Here is a 17679-nt window from a genome sequence, read left to right on the forward strand (position 1 = left end):
CACATTGTTGACTGCCTCCAGCTACTCTGAATTAAGTAAGATGCAAGTTATGAGTTATAAAATTCAGAATAACTGGAAATAGGGAAACCTGGAACAATGAAGTTCCTCATCATAAAAGGCTGACCTTCAGCTGGTTCCCACAGTATAAAAATGCCTCTGAGTTCAAAATACTTCATCCTGAAATACTGTGAAGAATAAGAACTGAAGTAAAGCTTAGGACAAAAGTGATTTGAAAGGGAAAGCAGCGTTTTAGCTAGAGTAACTGCAACAATTCAATACTCCTAATAAATCCAAAAGAAGATGAGAACGCTAACGGAAAAAAGTGCCAAAATATGAAGCTCCATGAAGAGAAACTTTGAACTTAGAAGCAAATCTTCTGTCTTCGAAAAGTAAATTACTTTTCTGTAAAAAATACAGCTTTCTTTTAGATTTTATGTTTTATGTGCATCACTACATCAATCTTAAATATTTCTGCTAAAACTTCAATTAGAAATATTGACTAATAACACTACTATGACTCACTGTAATACCATTCATCTCCAAAAAATACTGTTCATAAAAGAGAACCATAAAGCACATTTCTAATCCATTTATATCTTTTTCATATTTTAATTCAAGTATATTAATGAACACATGAGTATCATTTCAATATATGGCAGAGAAAAGATTATTACTTCTTCTAAAACATGGACTGTAGTCTGGTTTCCTGGAAAATTATTGAATATGAAAAAAGTTCAATCATTTTACCAATCAGAAAAGTTTACAATTCAGTCCAGGAAGCAGGAATAAATATGGAATTTGGAAATGAAGAAAAGAATCATTTAAAAGCAGAAGAACAAGAATGCTGTCCTTGGGATTTTCTGAGGTCAGTGTATTTATGAAGTGGCAAGATGAGAGTGAAGAGAAGAAGACCACGGATCCTGAAGATTGGAAGTGAGCATTTTCAAGCAATTTTTTTAAATAGACAATAAGAAATCAAAGACTTTAAAGGATAGTAGTGATTCACTGCCTCAACCTAAGAGATAACCAGCATAATATGAATAATGTGAAGGTGCTGGAGATTAGTGACAATGTCTTCAGAAGGTCAGGTTCCCTTTCAGTACAATAGCAATTTGCCCAGCAATGTCAACTCTTCCATCACTGCGCACTGAAATCTTCAACTCTCCTCCACGGCGGGAACATTGAAAGGCTAAATGGAAACAAGAACCCACAGTTAAAAAACTAGTATCCACCACAAATGATTTTAAAATTCAAGACAACTCAGGGAAATGAGGTCTCTGTCTCCAGAAAGCAAGCAACATGAGGGCAAGCACTGTACCGGGGACACTCTGGATCCAGAACTGTCTCTACAGATAAAGATTAGCTGAGGGTGTATCTCAGATGGGAACTTGTCTATTGAGCCTGGCAAAAATCCCAGTTAATACGAGTAGTGAAGGATAGTTTGCTGTGACATAGCCAACTGAGTTTCCTTCCTATCTCTAAAGAAGTCAGGAATTCTCCCATTGACAAGATAGTTCCTGTAGGTAAGAAGGAAGAACACCAAGAATAAACTCTGTAAGAATGAAGAATACTTTATCAGCATTGAACATCTGAAGTAGATACTAGGGTAAAGAATGTGTCTGGCTATTGGGACAATAAAGGTCAAGCAGGTGGTGGAAAAAGTCTACAAAGAAACACAGATGATGCTTCAGCTGTCACAAACTGAGGCCACATTCTTACATAGACAAGAAGATATTGATATATATAATCCTGAATATATATTTTAATACAGCTAGATAAAGTAGAAATAGCCTTCCACTTGTAAATAATTACAGAACTAATCTTCTTCCTAAACCGTTTAGTCATGCACAGGTTGGACAATGATCACTCCCTTAGCATGCCAAGTCTGTAGACTTGTTTCAATAGTCTCATTTTAGTTGCACAACTACTTGATCAGAAAACAGTCTGGTTCAGATGGCAATTAACAGAGGTTTGTGTTTCATACAGCGTTGTTTTTGCAAAAGGCTGTAAATGGATGAAGAGGCATTACTGTTCACAGCCTCCTTACTTGATGAACTTCCAACTACTAAGCCAAACTGTGTTTTTCCTCACAAACACATCATATGTAAATTGGGAAAAGACTATTCAGATCTCAATAGAGCACAGGATTTCTAACAAATGGTATATATACTGTACACTAAACCAATTTGGCAGCCACAGCTCACAAGAAAGCTCTTCCTTACAACAGAGTATTAGATTCTCAGACAAAACAAACTCTCCAAAACAGTGGAAAAAACTACATAAAGAACAATATTGGCACTTTCCGTTCTTTTCCATTTATAGAACAAGGTACTGTTTTTAAGTTGTCAGAACAACATTTAAGTATGAAGTAATGCCTTCAGATGACTATATTGGACTCTTGAAGATCCAAGGCCATTCTTAATTTCATCAGTTACTCTTGCCAAGTGTGGATACACAGCTAAACTCATCCACTCCCTCATGACAGCAGATATAAGTAAGAGATGAATTATTTCAGATCTTCAGAGATTGGGTGGGTGGGTTTTTTCCTTTCTTTAAATGTGGAACCAGTGCTATTTCATGACAGGATTACTGAGACTGTTTTGATACCGGTCCATTTTTTTTGGCAAAGAAACTCTGAAGTAGGGAAAAAAAAAGATACAAAATAAAATTTTACCCAAGCTTGTATGAAAATAATACTTGATCTTTTCTTTCTCTCACACAGAAGCACTAACATTTCACACTATATCTGAAAGTAAACAGACCTGCCTGGAACGTTTTAATCACTAGCGCATTTCATTTCGTAGCAATGTCTCCAGAGACATGCAGGCATCTAAGATGTGCACTCAGCTTTTGGATCACAAAGCTGCTGCATGTTCATTCCATGTCTGTACTTACTAGAAATACCTCATATTACATATACATGGTATACATATTTTGTATAAAAACAAGTATATATTTTTCAACCTATGGTAACAATATATAACAGCTGAATTCACAGTGCCCTGAATTCACCTGTGATTAACATGAGACAAAATTCAGGAGCAGGTACAAGGACTGTGAGATTGACCATGCTGGTATCACAGCACCATAGAATCATGCACCTCTGCATTGACAAGACAGCCTGGCCTTGCACAAGTGCTATCCTGTTGATTTGAGGAGCTTCTTCTCAGTCTAAAAGTATCTAAATGACCATTGCTTATTGAATTTGAGAAGTAATAGATTTTCTTGATGACATCATCATCATAACAGCAACTCAGGAGTAAGTGCCATTCTTGTAAAAATATCTTATTTTATAAATCACTATTGTTCTGGTCAATTTTCTAAACCCTGTAAAAGGACTGATGAAAGAAGCATTTGTTCCTAAACTTCAGTGAAGTTAAGATCTCCGAGCCTTTTCTTATTCTACAAAAGAAGGTGGATAAATCTGGTGCCTGAGGGAGGCAAACACCTCTTCTTTGGCAAAAACATTATGCATTACATTTATGTATAAATCTCATGTAATCAATCATATGTTGAGATTACCTGGGAAAGATAAAAGCTGCAATTATGAATCCACAAAACTCTTCACTTCATGAGAATTCAAATTGGCAAAAACTTTAGTCTTATTCTACCTGAATAAAGCAAATTCTTCACCAAAAAAAAAACTGAGGAAACTGAGAAGTAAGAAGATGGGACAGACTTTGTATTGGAAGAAATACTGACAAAATTTGTGAAAGTGTGAAAAAAAAATTTTTGAAAGAACCTTATAAAAGTAAGGTTTGGCTTTCTGGTGGGTTTTTTTGTTTTGTTTGGTTTTTTGGGGTTTGGTTTTCTGGTTTTTTTTTTTTTTTTTGGTTTGTTAGTTGGTTTGGTTTGTTCCCTTTCAAAAGAAACTCTCAAATGCTATAAACCTGTTGTGTACTGGGAAGGAATCAGAAGTAACAAGAACCAAATTTTCCCCACAAATAAATAACAGTTGCCTGAAGTAAACAGGTACGAAAAGATTCCTCTAACTTCATCCGAGATGAAAAGTTGTCTTCTATTATCTGTTTGAATATATCCAATTCCATAAACACATATTTATAAATGTTATCTTAGAAATGTGAAAAATGTGTGAAAGGCTAGATGCAGAGACAGATGCTCAATATTGCACTTGTTAGTAATTATGTAAGTCTATACCTCTGATATGAGAGGTTATCTTTTTTTTAATATTGCAGGGACTCTTGAAATTAATTAAAAGTCAAGGACCAATACTCATTTAACACTCAGCCTAAATTCAGGGATTTGTATATCATTTCAAGAAAATTCATAAAGTTATTTCACCTTGTAAAAAGACTGGAAAATTCTCTTTGTAGTTGATGGGGGTGGTCATTGTTTGACAATTTGGTTTAATAAAAGTAGGAAGAGAATCCAAACACAGGAAATTATGTCTGATACTTCAGCAGAGATGCAGCTGACCCCCTCCTGAAAATCACAATACGCAGTGAGATCTAACAATACATTCAATGTTCCTCATTTTTATACTATTTCATATCTGATCTATTTTGGAACTAACAGATATTTCATTTTATGGAAGAAAATCTTCCTTTGTTCTTACAATATAAGGCAACGGATATTTCAGAAGCTATCGCAAAGGTTTCTAAAAAGTCAAAAGATGCTTTTATTTATTCATCTTTGGTTATATGGAATCTTCTTGATTGCCAGCCATCCTTTCTAAATAATCTCATTAGTAACAGAATTTGCCTCAGTACTATCTGATACACCTCAGTCACATGCATGTAGGGAAAAAATACTTCCCATGAACACATGTAAAGGCCACACATGGATCAGATTTCAAATGAACTTGTTCTGTTTAAATCTGTTTCATATTTTTTCTACCACAACAGAATTTTGAGGACACATAAGCATGAAATAAATTAAAAAAAAAAAAAAAACAAAACACACACACCAAACCACAACACCACAACCAACAATCTTCTGGGAAGATAACACAACTAAAGCAGCTGATTACAGTGTCAGTTGCCCTGGCTGCCTGAGGTAGTTTCTCTAAAAGAAGAAATGGCATAGCACATACAAAATACATGAAAATGCAAAACAGGCAGAAAGCATAATCTAAAAATACAGACAGAAAATCTGTTTGATTTCTTAAAAAAGCACTGCCTATAAGAGTTTCAAATTCCACATTAACATCCAAAAATGTTAGAATCTTCTGAGAAACAGCCAGTCCATAAGGGTGTATTACCAAAGAGAGATTCTTCTCTTCAGAAAATATGTTGGGAGTTTTCCACCCCAACATTATGGAAACTATCACAGATTTGTGTGATGTTAATGCAAACATGAGATCTTCAGAACAGAAAGTTAAACTGTTCCTTCAGTCCACAATGGAGAACATCTCAGTTATTGTAGATTACCATACTGAGCTATGGAGTGCAAACAGATCCTTTAAAGCTTATCACTCCCAAGAAACTCCATTTTGAGATTCATTTGCCCAAATATAGGAACACTTATGTTCAAGGTAGCCATTTGTTTGGAAAAGTGCTTACTTTTATGGACAAGGAATCTTATTAGATTAAGGGTCCAATCTCTGATCTAAACTGTTACCAAAGATTTAAGTGCTGTCAGGTGCACAAAGGAATTGTAATCCCCTGGCCCCCAGTCAGGGAACCAGGCAGGGACCAGGGTATGCCGTATTGCTGCTGTTGTTCTTCTGTTCTCTGGCAAAGCACAAAGCAAACAGACACTTTCTCTAGTGCCTCCTTCTCTAGTGTTGTCATGCATTAACAGTTTCTCTCTTTTTTTTTTTTCCCCACCAGGTTCTTCAGTTTCTTGCTTAACAACAAATATATGATCTAACAAGCATACCACATTGATTGGAAGAATACCAATAAATCTGTTCTTTGACTTCAGATGGCAAATCATCTCAGATTCCTCTAAGGCTTAATAAGTAAAGCTGCAAATAATCACAAACAAAATCTGCCAATCCCCATGTATCTTGTCCTCATTCTTATATATTTCAGGTCAGTCAAATTCTTTCTGTTCCTGTAACATGACTGTTCTTTCTTACATCCTTCCTTCCTACCATGTAAATGATCATCATCCTGAGGAAAACTGATCTTCATAGTTAAACACACAATGTATCAGAAACAAGAAAATAATGTACCATAAAGCACGTTCTGTACATAGAATCTGAATGTTAAAAATACATCACCTCTTCTTATCTAGCTACAACACCACTAGGTATTCTAAACCCCAAGTTTACTAAAGAAGTCACCAAAGGGATTAATCTGGAGTAATTATCAAGGAAAATCCACGATTATGCAGAAACCATACAACTTTTTTCAGTCCAATCTTAATATCCATGAGGGGAATGGACAACACTTTCCCTTTGTGAAGTAACTGTGAAGTTCACATAGTGAATGAAAATACTGATACCTTTTCCCAGTACTCAAAATGCAAACCATAAAGACCAAGAAGTAAAATTCAATCAAAACATAAAAACATCATCTAAAGTTCACCAAGCTTAGTTATGATGAAAGATCATGAGAACTAAAATCCAAAAGCTGAGATCAAAAACTAAGAGCAGAGAGTTACAATACAGAAACTGACACTTCAAACTCCCTGCAGGCATCTTGTGTCATATCAGTGGGTAGCAAAGAAAGCCATTTTTTAAAGATTACCTCACAAAAAATATTACATAATAATGTATTCATATTGAGAAAATGGATACAGAGTTATTGCTATAGTTTCTATTGCAGAAATAATACAACTTTTTCCTTTTTAGTGAGTGGCTTTTACATAAATGTGCAGATTTGCAAGAAAACAGTTTCTCTTACCAAGCATTTCTTTCTTCCCCAGCTGCTCTGACCAGTAGCTGCTTAAAACAGCATGGGCAGATCCTTAAAAGAAATTGGAGAATGAAGTACAGAATTAAATTAGAATCACTACTATATAGAGCAAGCACATTCAAAATATAAACACCACAAGCATATTAAGTGCCACGTGTGTTTAGGGCAAAACCAGCTACATTTTCACAGCAGACTGAACTTAAGGCTTTATAATTTCTTGTATTTATGATAAAGCACTGTTACTTCCTCATCCTCTGAGCTTCAATGGAGATTTTGCCTAGGTGAGGGCTTCACAATTAGCCACAATTGGCAGAATAAGTAGTACTAGTAGACTATAATACTTGAGCCAAACTACTAATTTGTTTGCAAGAAGTGAGGCTTCCAAATTCAAAATATTACTCATCTAAACACGTTATTATTCAATGAAAAATGAACAGCTACCCATCAAAAATCTGAATAGGCTTTTGGATTTTTTTTTAAGAACAGGAACATGCGTACAGAAGTCACTCTGTAAAACAAAAGTTACTTGCTCTCCTAAAAGTTTTTACAACAAAACCTCAGGGTTTTTTCAGTCTTGAATGCTGTTAAGTATCAGGATGTAACTCAAGAAGATCTTTAAGATCCTACCAGCTTCTGAAAACTAAAAGACTGATGTCTCCTAATCAGCAGACAGCTTAAAAAACTTGGGATGTCTCCTCAGATTCACAACTAGACCTTCAGTCTACATTAAAAGATTCTCTGCTGGAAACCCTACTGGGAAGTAACTGTAATTATCAGGGCTTGAGGACTCTGAGACATGTAACATTATTAAGAAATCATTATAAAACAAATAAAATACAAAGCTGTAACACTGTTAAAACTATGCTTATATTATATAATACGATATTATATAATACATGGTATTATGTGTAATAGATGGTATTATATATACACAAGAAATAAGATTTGTAAGCTATATAATAAAAAGATTTGTTGCTATTAAAAGGTCACCTAGAGATGAAAGATAAGTAGCAGCGAGCTATGACAAGCCTAGAAAAATCTCAGAGACTCTGGAAACCACTGGTTTTTTCCTATATATTGATACTAGACTTCCCATAAATCCCAAGGAATGAGCTCTGGGATTAGATATGGCTACCAGACTTTGTCCCCAGCTTTATCAGGAAAGCAGGATGGAAGGCTTAAGAGAAAATGGAAATACACGGCTTGTATTTCTTTGCAAACCTTTCTTTTTGCTACAAGCTCTGAATAACTAGCATTATTCCAACACATTTTTCTCTTAATTTAGCAAAACATTTAACGAGTATTTTTAACCAAGTTCTCAGCTGACTAATGATTAGCCTCTGATTAACTGGTACCTAAGCAAATATCATTCTGCAGCAATCATCACCACACCTACTAGTGGGACATGAAAGGAACAGGCAGAGAACTAGTCTTCCTGCCCTTAAATATACAACTAGATGAGTTCAGGTTATTCACAGGCCTGAGAATATCCACAGAAAGTGTCATGAAACTAGAGAAGATGCCAGCAGAAGCAAAAGGAAGAAGAATAAAGAGACCAAACAGAAGTGGATATGAATTTCTACTGCAATGCTCATATAACACCAAGCTAATCCCTCACTTTTCTCTAATTGGAATTCTTCAGGGAAAAGATCTGAAAAAGACGTAGGAGCATCTGGCCTGATGACAGCAAGAAGCTGATTTTTTCTGATTGAGCTGGTATCAGTCATGAAAGTTTTAAGTTTAATGAGCACACTCCTGCTGTCCATATGAAACATATGTCCTTATGAAAAAGTAATTTCTAAGAAAGACTCCAGAGTACAAAACCAGATTCATGAAGTTTATTAAGATCCTTTTAATTGAACTGAAATGAGAGTAAGCGTTGCTTATCACACAAACACATACCTGTAACAGGGTCTTCCAGAACTCCATACCATGGTGAAAAATATCTGGAGTAAAAATCATGGCCTTTCTGTTTTCCACTGGATTTTCCCTTAAGAGTGAGTATGAGTCCTTTCACCTTTCCTGTCTTCTCAGCTGACAAAAAGCGTTGTGCACTCACTTGCAGTTCTTCCAATACAGACCTTGAATATAATGATGGAATTTTAATATCCCACATTCTTCATTTTACATGAATTTAAGTGTTGAAAAGAAACATAAAACTACAAAATCATCCTCTCTACAATCCCAAACCAGCCCCAGTAAGATGCTGGAGGAGACAAGGTTCCTGGCATTGTCTTCCCAGAGTCATTTGACAGAAGACTACCCTGACTATAACACACTGAGTGAGCAGAGGAAAAAAGTTCAAACCATGCATTTCCTACCTATTTCTGAAAACAGAGCATCCTGGAATATTAACTACAGAAGAACAAACTTCCATTTGAACATTTTGATCATTGACACAGATATTTCATCACTACAGAATGTAAAAAGCAAGCACTCCACCCCACTTCAGAGAAATTAAATAACACCATTCAGATCTTCATGGGATTCTAAAGCAGCCTAGAACAGTCTGAACTCTGTGAAGTTGGAGGTAGCTCCCTAGAAAATAAAGTCCAAAAATTTTACTTTTTTTAAAATGTGCTTAGCTGATGATATTTCTACATCACCACTAGTACGAACTTTAAACATTAGTGAAGCCACACTTCAAGTGAAAATAATAGTAATTTGCCCTGATCAAAGAATCTGTGTTTTGGCAATATATATCCAAATCATACTTAACCTAATGAAATTCAGCTCTCTGAGATTAACAAATGCTTTTGAATAATTTGAACTGGAATTTCCTCTATAAAGCTACTTACAATGCTGTTAAGTATGTGTAAGTAGATTACAGCCAAATGGGAGTAAGGATCCCTGGCATTCTGTCAATGTGCCCTGTCTCACTAAGTGGAACCCTACAGCTATGCAACTCTTACTTCTTCATATGAGAAGCAAGATTTCTAATTTCCTGCTAGTTTACTGGATGGTTTTTTAACTTGGATGGGGAAAATATACGTATGTTAAAACCATTTCCTACACCACCTCTTGGAGACAGATTTCTGATGGATCTTATTCAGCTTTGCAGGTTCAAGAAGCTCATACTGGAAGACAAATAACTATTTAACACAGGAGTTTAGAGTTTCTAATCTCCACCTGGTTTAAAACTACATAGAAGAGCCTAGTATGGAAGGAATAGAGGTTAAAGAAGCAGACCAAATTTCTGCATGCTTGATTTTAGAGAAAAAAAAAAAAAGTATGACACCTTTCATAAGCATCACTGAGGCGGACTAAGAGTTTCTTTGTGTCAGGAGAATAACGGAGATCCTGAACAATCATGTCACCAACGGCTGCCTGGTGGAAAAGTTAAAGACCAAGAAAAACATTTTCATGTGAATTTGAAATATTATTTCCTTAATGTTTTCACATAACAAACGCCATGCTAGAACAGGGCTTATGTAAGGTCTTTCATGCAGCCCCCAAGTCCATGCAAGAAATAAAAGTAAAGCACTAAGTTCACCGGTAGGTGCTAAGAGCTCTGTATATGTTAGCTCAGAAAGAAATTCAGGGCCCTAGAAGAGGGCAAGGACACTCAATTGCCCCCACACACATACAACAGGCTGAGAATGCCACTGAAGGAACATCTGACACTCTAGCCAATGGTAGTGTGAGACAACAGTTCAGTGGTAGCATTTTGGAGAATTCCATTTCCTGGGCTGCATGACAGAGACACTTAAAGTTTAGTGTTTCAAGTTCAGGACTACATCAAGCAATGACATGTTGCCACTTTTTGGCCATTTTCATATATAAAAATACCTATTATAAATGCACTTCTAAGACCGTATACAGATTCTTTTTTTACCTTTATTAACTCTTCTACTTCCTGAAGTACCTGGAAAAAAAAAAAAAACCACACTCTAAGAAGCAGAAAATATATATGTATGTGTTTATTCACCTATAGAAAGATAGATACACTTACATACACATACAAACAAACACACACTTTCCTTGCAAGCCTTTAAGGAATAAAAATTTGACTGACCTGTGGGTAGGTGACATAAAGTGGCAAGTCCAGAACAATATGCTCTTCCACTTGTCTGGCTTTTAATTCCCCACTCAGTGTGACAAATGTGAGAACTGGATTTGCATTTTCTAGAGAGAGAACACTGCAACATTATCAAAGATAAGATCTGGATCTAAATTATTATAGTTCTTCCAGTAGCTCAGTATGTTCAGGAAACATTACTTATGGAGCTAAACTATAATAACTGCAATAAAGCTGTATTCTGAGACAAAATAGCAAACTAACTCAATAAATAACCTGCTGCGGCTAATAAACATGGCAATTGCAGGAAATCTTTCCTGCACATTCCTAGAATGAAGGGGAATTTCCTTTTAATAGAAAGAGTGATATTGCCTGTTCCTCAAATTCTACTGTTCCTTTCCCAGACAACATTTACATATTTATTTCTTTGCACTTTTCTTCAACAAGAGTAATAGCAGACCATCAGAATCCAAGTGTAGGAATCGGACTACAGCCTTATAATCACATAGCAACTGTAAGAGACAATACCTTGTATATCACCCTATGTGTTTGCTACATCTTCTGAATATTTAATTGCATTTGTTGTAGAAAATAAGAAGTTTGCTCAGAAGCACAGTTTCTAAAATGTTATAGAAATAAATATTTGTAAACATACTTTTTATGTGAAACAACACAGCAGCTGATGCAAGTGTAGCATGACCACAGAGAGGAACTTCACTGGCTGGGGTGAACCACCTGAGTCCAAAGCAGGAACCTTGAAAATAAAGTTTACATGGTATTATTAAGTGGAAGAAGCTTATTTCTTCAATTTATTTCCAAACTTTATACAGAGTGTTGACATTACAGTTAATCAAAATGCATGTTATAAACAGTCTTGGTCTTAAACACACTTTTAGGAACTTAGTTTGTACTGATTTTTGGAAAAGCCATTGCTTTTGAGCCAGGTCAACACCAGGAGACTACTACTACAGAGGAAAGCTACTGTTACAAGAGCAAAGGAGCTGCTGAGTAGAAATCCTTGCTGACCTGGGAAACAGAAGCACCTTTGAGAAGCCCAGCAGGCACCTCTGAAGTGCTGCTGGGCAGCTAGAAACTGGAGACATGCCAAGATACCATTGGCAAGCACAAAACCAACAAATTGCAACAGCAACTTATCACCTTGAAAAGGTGAAAAACAGTCTGGAAAAAGGGGAAAACATTCAGAGAAACTAAAAATTGGTAACTTCCACCAGCTGTTCAAAGTGAAAGAACAGGAAACCAGTCCAGAAAAATAAAAATGGGCCTAAGAGAAGAGAAAATATCACCCTCTATTGGCTGTTTCAGGTGAAAAACAGCATCTCTTGGCTTCTTGAAGTGGTTGTGTCCCATGTTCTCTCATGTCTCTATGATATAAAAATTACTTCATTTTTACCCAAAATGGAGCTTCCTTCTGCAAAAACTTTCTGTGCTGCATGTATTTTTCCCTTACCTAAACAGGTCTGCATGAACTTGCTACAAGATCACAGACCCTTGCCAGGGACACACGTCTGACTCCAAACTCCAGGACAGATCATCTTTGAAGAGAGAGGCTGTTATTTAATTGTCCACCTTTGGGCTTGGTTTGATTTGTCTCGCTGCTTCTGCAACGGCTGGCTCCCCTTCTGGGATCTGTTTGTCCTTCCCTCTGCAATCTATCCAATGTGCTTGGTACCTTATATGCACATATATATATATATATAAAACCTATCATATCTACTGTTATACTATTGGTAAATTTGATTACTGACTAGTTTGTAGTAACCTGTAATATTATAGACATACTTCTTGCTGCTATTTTTGATTCCTGCTCTACTATTGATCCCTGAAATTTGTAATACCTTGAGAATGCACTTGATTAATCATAGGTATAATTGCTAGTGGTGATTTTTGTAATATTTGTGGTAATCTGCAATGAAGTAGAGAATTTAGAAGATAAAGCCTCCATGCCCTCATGCGTTATGGAATCCTGCAAAGTCCCAGTGGTGATTCCTATACACCTGCAGGCTGGTCACACCTTAGAGGTCAAAGATAGTTTTGTTGGTGTAATAGAACCTGTAGCAGAGCTACGTCAGTTATTAATTATTTTGCTTACAACACTAGTCAGGTCTGGTAAAAGCCTCACCTTTTATTTCACTAGAAATCTTATTTCTATTTGTTGTTTAAAAAAATTGGAACCCAGGCGCACTCTTTTTGGTCTCCTGTAGGTTTTGCCAAATTCTTGCACTGTGGCACTGAAGATAAGGCTTATGAAAATATACTTCAGGTGACTATATACCATACGACTGTAAGTAAAAGGTGCAAAAGAAAAATGGTATTTTAAAAGCACCCTAAATGAATCTTGTAGTTAACCCTGCGAGAGAACAGTGCAGTCAAGTCAGTTCCCTAATGAAAACAAACAGAATCCCAACAAAACCTAGTGGATGGAGCTAAGGGCCACGGCCAAGCAGTGCTGTGGGGCAGGGCAGTGACAGAACCAGCCCTGAGCCTGCCCTGGGGAGTTAGCAGGAGTTAGGATCTTTCCCAGGTGGAGATTGTGGCCGAAAGCAGGAGGCCATGAAGATGGCCAGGATGGACCAGACAGTCAAGCTCTGTGACCCCTACACAACACCTGCCTGGATCCCCAATACACACAGCTGTACAGACCGAGAAGACATTTTGCACTCTTGTAAATTAATGTGTCCTTAAAATAATGTCATTTTTAAAAATTAAAATTAAATGTACTGATCACAAACTTGCACCCCTGCAACGACATATTCTTACTGCACCAGTTAATGTTCCAGAAGCAGATGACAGTCTCATGAATGACATTGTGATGTTCCTGGTCTGCTCTGGCTCCCACCTCCCCTTGATACACACATTCTTAGGTGTAGCCCAGTGACTAAATTCCTTTGAAAAAATTCTGCATCTCTTCAGCAGATGCTTGGGGCTGATGTCACAAACACTAATCCCATTAATATCAAAAGCACTTGGAAGAGAGAGAAGCTAGCATTTTATATGCTGTTCAATATGGATGACTTGAAAACAACTAGATGTGTTAAAACACATTGGCAAGCTGTGCCAATGAAAAACATGAAAAATGTTAACATGAAAGATTAGAATTACAACCACTTCTTGAGGCAAGGAATTAGTCCAACCCTAAAACAAATCCTTATTTATTAACAATAGGAGTAAGCAATGGTAGTTACTTCAAGAAAATATCTTTCATTACAATCAATCAAATGGTAAGGAACAGCTTCTCCATATACTGGTCTAGAGTCTCTCTCAGACAGCCAATAACCCCAAAACTGGTTACCTCTCTCTTCCACTACCCTGTGTCAAAGTGAGGGCATGCCAACATGACCCCTCAACCTGGAATCTAACTCCTTGTCCATCCATGGGGTTCCAGCTCCTTGGCTCATGCCAGCACACAGCTGCAAGGTGAGCAGACTCAGGAAACAAATTTAGCTGAAAACTAATCCACAAAGCGAGTTTGACTGGACTCTGTCTCATATGTTTTTTTTGTCTTGTACAGTGCTTCTCCATTTTCTCTCCCATCACCTATCTATGCCCTATCAAACAACACCAGTGAAGTTCCTCCACTCAAGCCAAACAAATGAGCAGCCTAATGTGTTTCTTTTGGGCAACCTCAGATTTCTGAGTTTCGTTGGAAACCTGTATTTCCTAGTATTGGCTCTGCATACAGCTTATGAGATTGTGTGGCAAACTCAAACAGCCTACAGTTACTCCAGTGATGATGGGCTGAACAGCCAAGCCAGGTTCTACTCACTCAGCAGTCTTGCGTGCACAGAACAAGCACAGACCATCTCTGTTCTTCTGCAAGTATAAGAAGTTCTCTCAGGAGATTATTAGTAGTAAGGGAAGTGTTAATTGAAGGATCTTTGCATTGCATTTCTGTGAGACCATCTATATGCAATGTGCTTATTTAGTAAAAGGCACTACAAAAATGGTCTAATTTGTGAATAATAAATGTTTGGATATCAGAAAATGAATTTAATATGCAGCACAAATACTTTAAAGAACTCATGTGTCACAGACTTATCATTATTATTAAGATCCATCACAACTCCAAGATTTTGCTTTGGCTGTCTTATAAATTTGCACCATTCCTTATAAATGCACCCACGGTGTCTCCCCATTGCCTTGTAAGAGATTTTGACAGCTAAACAGAACCACTCACTTTTAGTAAAATCATCTCCAGGATGCAGTTTTCTGATGAAAGCAGTTTCTGAAAGGTTCATTTCTGTCGCAATTTTTTGGTGCAAAGCTTCATCCAAGTCCTAATGGTGAAAGAAAAGATCCAATTAAGAAAGGAGGCAAAAAAAAATGCAGAATCAAACTTCCTATCAAATAAATATAGTAATTTTGCTTTCTGTTATAATAAAACAGATTATTTTTCAGTTCAAAATACTTTCTGAGAGTTAAAAAAAAACTTTAAGCATAAAATGGGATAACTAGTTCAATTATTGTGATACATGTCATTTCAAACATTTGTCCCACTGGTTTACAAATTCTTGAAATATATGGAAAATAAAATGACCAAAAAAACTAACCTCAGTCTTTCCATGAACACAAACCTTTTACTTGAAGTTATGATTGACATCACACAGAGAAGTCGTTATTAATGCAACCTAAAACTACCACTCTCCTTTTCTAAGTCTGAAAAGAGCATGTCAGCATGAGGAAGGTACTAATGCCCAGGGCTGCAGCCACGATGGCTGGTGGGCACTTAGGGCTGTACCCTCAGTGTTACTCTCCCACCAGTGGCAATGACATGCTAAGGCAGTGGAAGCTGAGGGGAGAGAATTGAAAAACAAAAATGCTGAAGCTTGCCACATTCTTCTCTGACTGCCTGCAGACTGAAACTGGTGAACATTGATCCCAGGACAGGAGCTGTAGCAATTGCACAGAATTCTGCTTCACCCTTGCTCCATTGCTCTTTCCCCACAATCATGCTGACTGGCCAGGTTTAAGAATCTGATCATTAAAATATTGAAACACAAAGAAAAAGAAAGTCCCAAGTGGACCTGGTCAAGTTCCACCTCTGAGAGACAAAAATCTGTACTCCTAACTCTACTTATTTCCCTTTACAACGTGAATCCTTTCCAGCCAATGAATCCATACTCAGATATGAAACAATTACTGATGTCTATTAGAGACCTGTATTTGCAGCGTGAATTCTACACAGTGAAACATCCTAACTTTCTACAAGAACAAGCACCTTTCCTTTATTCCAGGAAAATACTTCTGTCAATTACTCTAAAGATACTAAACAAGAACAAAAAACAATCAAAACGTTATTAGAAATAATAGAACTTTATTGAAATACTGCCATCCTGTGGCAACAGCTCAATCTCAGCTTCGAAATTAAAGCCTCTATGCCCAAGTACTGTAGAAAAAAATTAAACCCTCAACACTCCAAAGGCAGCATGCAAATAAGCTGCTCTCAGAATATATTAAATAATAAAGTGAAATTAACCTAAAAATGCAATTGGAAGCTCATAGTTTTAAAGTACACACAACCCAGAAGGGAGCATTTAGATTTTAGGGGATCCAAAACACCTCTGAAACAAGATGCCCTCAGTCACAACTTTAGGTGATCTGGTAAGTAGGCTGTATTGTATGAGCTCTGAATAAGCTTGGAAACATCTAGAAAGCATCTATATTGTCAGTACAAGATATTGCCATTGACTGCTCTGCATACCAATTCATACCAAGAATTTTGGTCAAGTATTACTGTACAAACAATATAAAGCCTATAAGTTTCTAATCCAGTTTGATAATTAGGTTTTGGTAGAAACGGTCAACAGTGTTACCAGTTTGTGTCAACTATTCAGAACTCCTTGATGAGAAGGATGACTATGGCAAATTGCACTAGAACTACAATGCAACTTTGAAGCAAGAAAAACTGTCTGTTTAAACTTGGCTAAAGGTTAATCTGTTACACTAACAGTAGAAGACCTGGGTCCACATGTTTATTCCCTCTTTCCTTGTAGAAAAACAGAAAAAAAAAAAAAAAAGAAAAAGAAAAAAGAGGAAAAACATTACCCACACCAAACCGAACCCTACACTTTAACCCTTTGTTCAAAAACTGAGTAGTGATACTATGTAACTGCATTTCCTTCTGGAGATCTTCTGAATCCATTGGCTTAATTCCTTTTCGAATCAGTGCAGTTTTAATAAGACCAGCATATTCTTTAAAAAATAAAAAAATCCATAAACTACAAAGCATGTCTTCTATGAAATCGTTCTGATGGAACAACTACCCTGCGCTGCTCTCTCTGTGTTCTGGAGCAAGAGCCAACAACGCTCACATGCAGAACTCCTGAGTAAAGGAAGCAAAGACTAATGCAGTGCAGAATGCTCTGGTCAAGTATGGAATGGTAAATGTCATTGCAGTCCCTCACAAAACATTTTTTTCTTGAACTTACATTTTCAAGCAGACAAACTGCCGCTGGATTTCCAGAAAATGGCCGGTTTGTAAATGCATCAACCGTAAACACAGGAATTTCCATTATCGCCTGTGCCTACTTAAACTGTTTTCTGCAAGGTGGTTTCCAACCTGCTGTGCCTAAGGCAGCAGCACTGCAAGTTAATGTTTCCCCGACGGCAGGAGGAGCCCGAGGCCCCATGCCGTCACTTCCGGGCACGCACGCGGCCTCGGGCCTCCTTCCACGCCCGTCCCCGGCTGTTTCCACCTCGTCACACCCCCCTTCTCGCATCGCTCGCTGCCGGCTCCAGACCGCGGGCCCAAGAGGCCTTTCAACCCAGCGCCCGGCCCGGCCTGAGGCTCTGAGGAGGGCAGGAGCCGTGGGAGGTTTC

At 37.2% G+C, this 17679-nt stretch overlaps 1 protein-coding gene across 1 annotated transcript; it reads right to left on the reverse strand.

Annotated features, from left to right (window-relative positions):
- Nucleotides 1–1076: 1076 nt before the first annotated feature.
- On the reverse strand, nt 1077–17471 carry PBLD (phenazine biosynthesis-like protein domain containing). The gene is made up of 9 exons (XM_008947429.1): nt 17289–17471; nt 15038–15137; nt 11498–11596; nt 10840–10949; nt 10660–10689; nt 10063–10151; nt 8727–8905; nt 6813–6875; nt 1077–1189 (listed from the first exon to the last, which is right to left on the reverse strand). The coding sequence occupies exons 1-9, from the start codon at nt 17370–17372 to the stop codon at nt 1077–1079; spliced, it is 867 nt and encodes a 288-aa protein (XP_008945677.1). The 5' UTR covers nt 17373–17471.
- Nucleotides 17472–17679: the final 208 nt, after the last annotated feature.

This window comes from Merops nubicus, unplaced genomic scaffold, assembly GCF_000691845.1.
Source record: "Merops nubicus isolate BGI_N331 unplaced genomic scaffold, ASM69184v1 scaffold28570, whole genome shotgun sequence".
In the NCBI taxonomy this organism is placed as follows: domain Eukaryota; kingdom Metazoa; phylum Chordata; class Aves; order Coraciiformes; family Meropidae; genus Merops; species Merops nubicus.

What these genes read in the sequence shown, in the direction of transcription:
- PBLD (XM_008947429.1), bottom strand. Translation starts at nt 17,372, where the DNA reads ATGGAAATTCCTGTGTTTACGGTTGATGCATTTACAAACCGGCCATTT. An exon ending in CTCAGTGATGCTTATGAAAG is followed by an intron (nt 8,906 to 10,062) that starts GTGTCATACTTT and finishes ATTATATTCAAG; the next exon opens with GTCTGTATTGGAAGAACTGC. An exon ending in GGGGAAGAAAGAAATGCTTG is followed by an intron (nt 1,190 to 6,812) that starts GTAAGAGAAACT and finishes GTTTCCATTTAG; the next exon opens with CCTTTCAATGTTCCCGCCGT.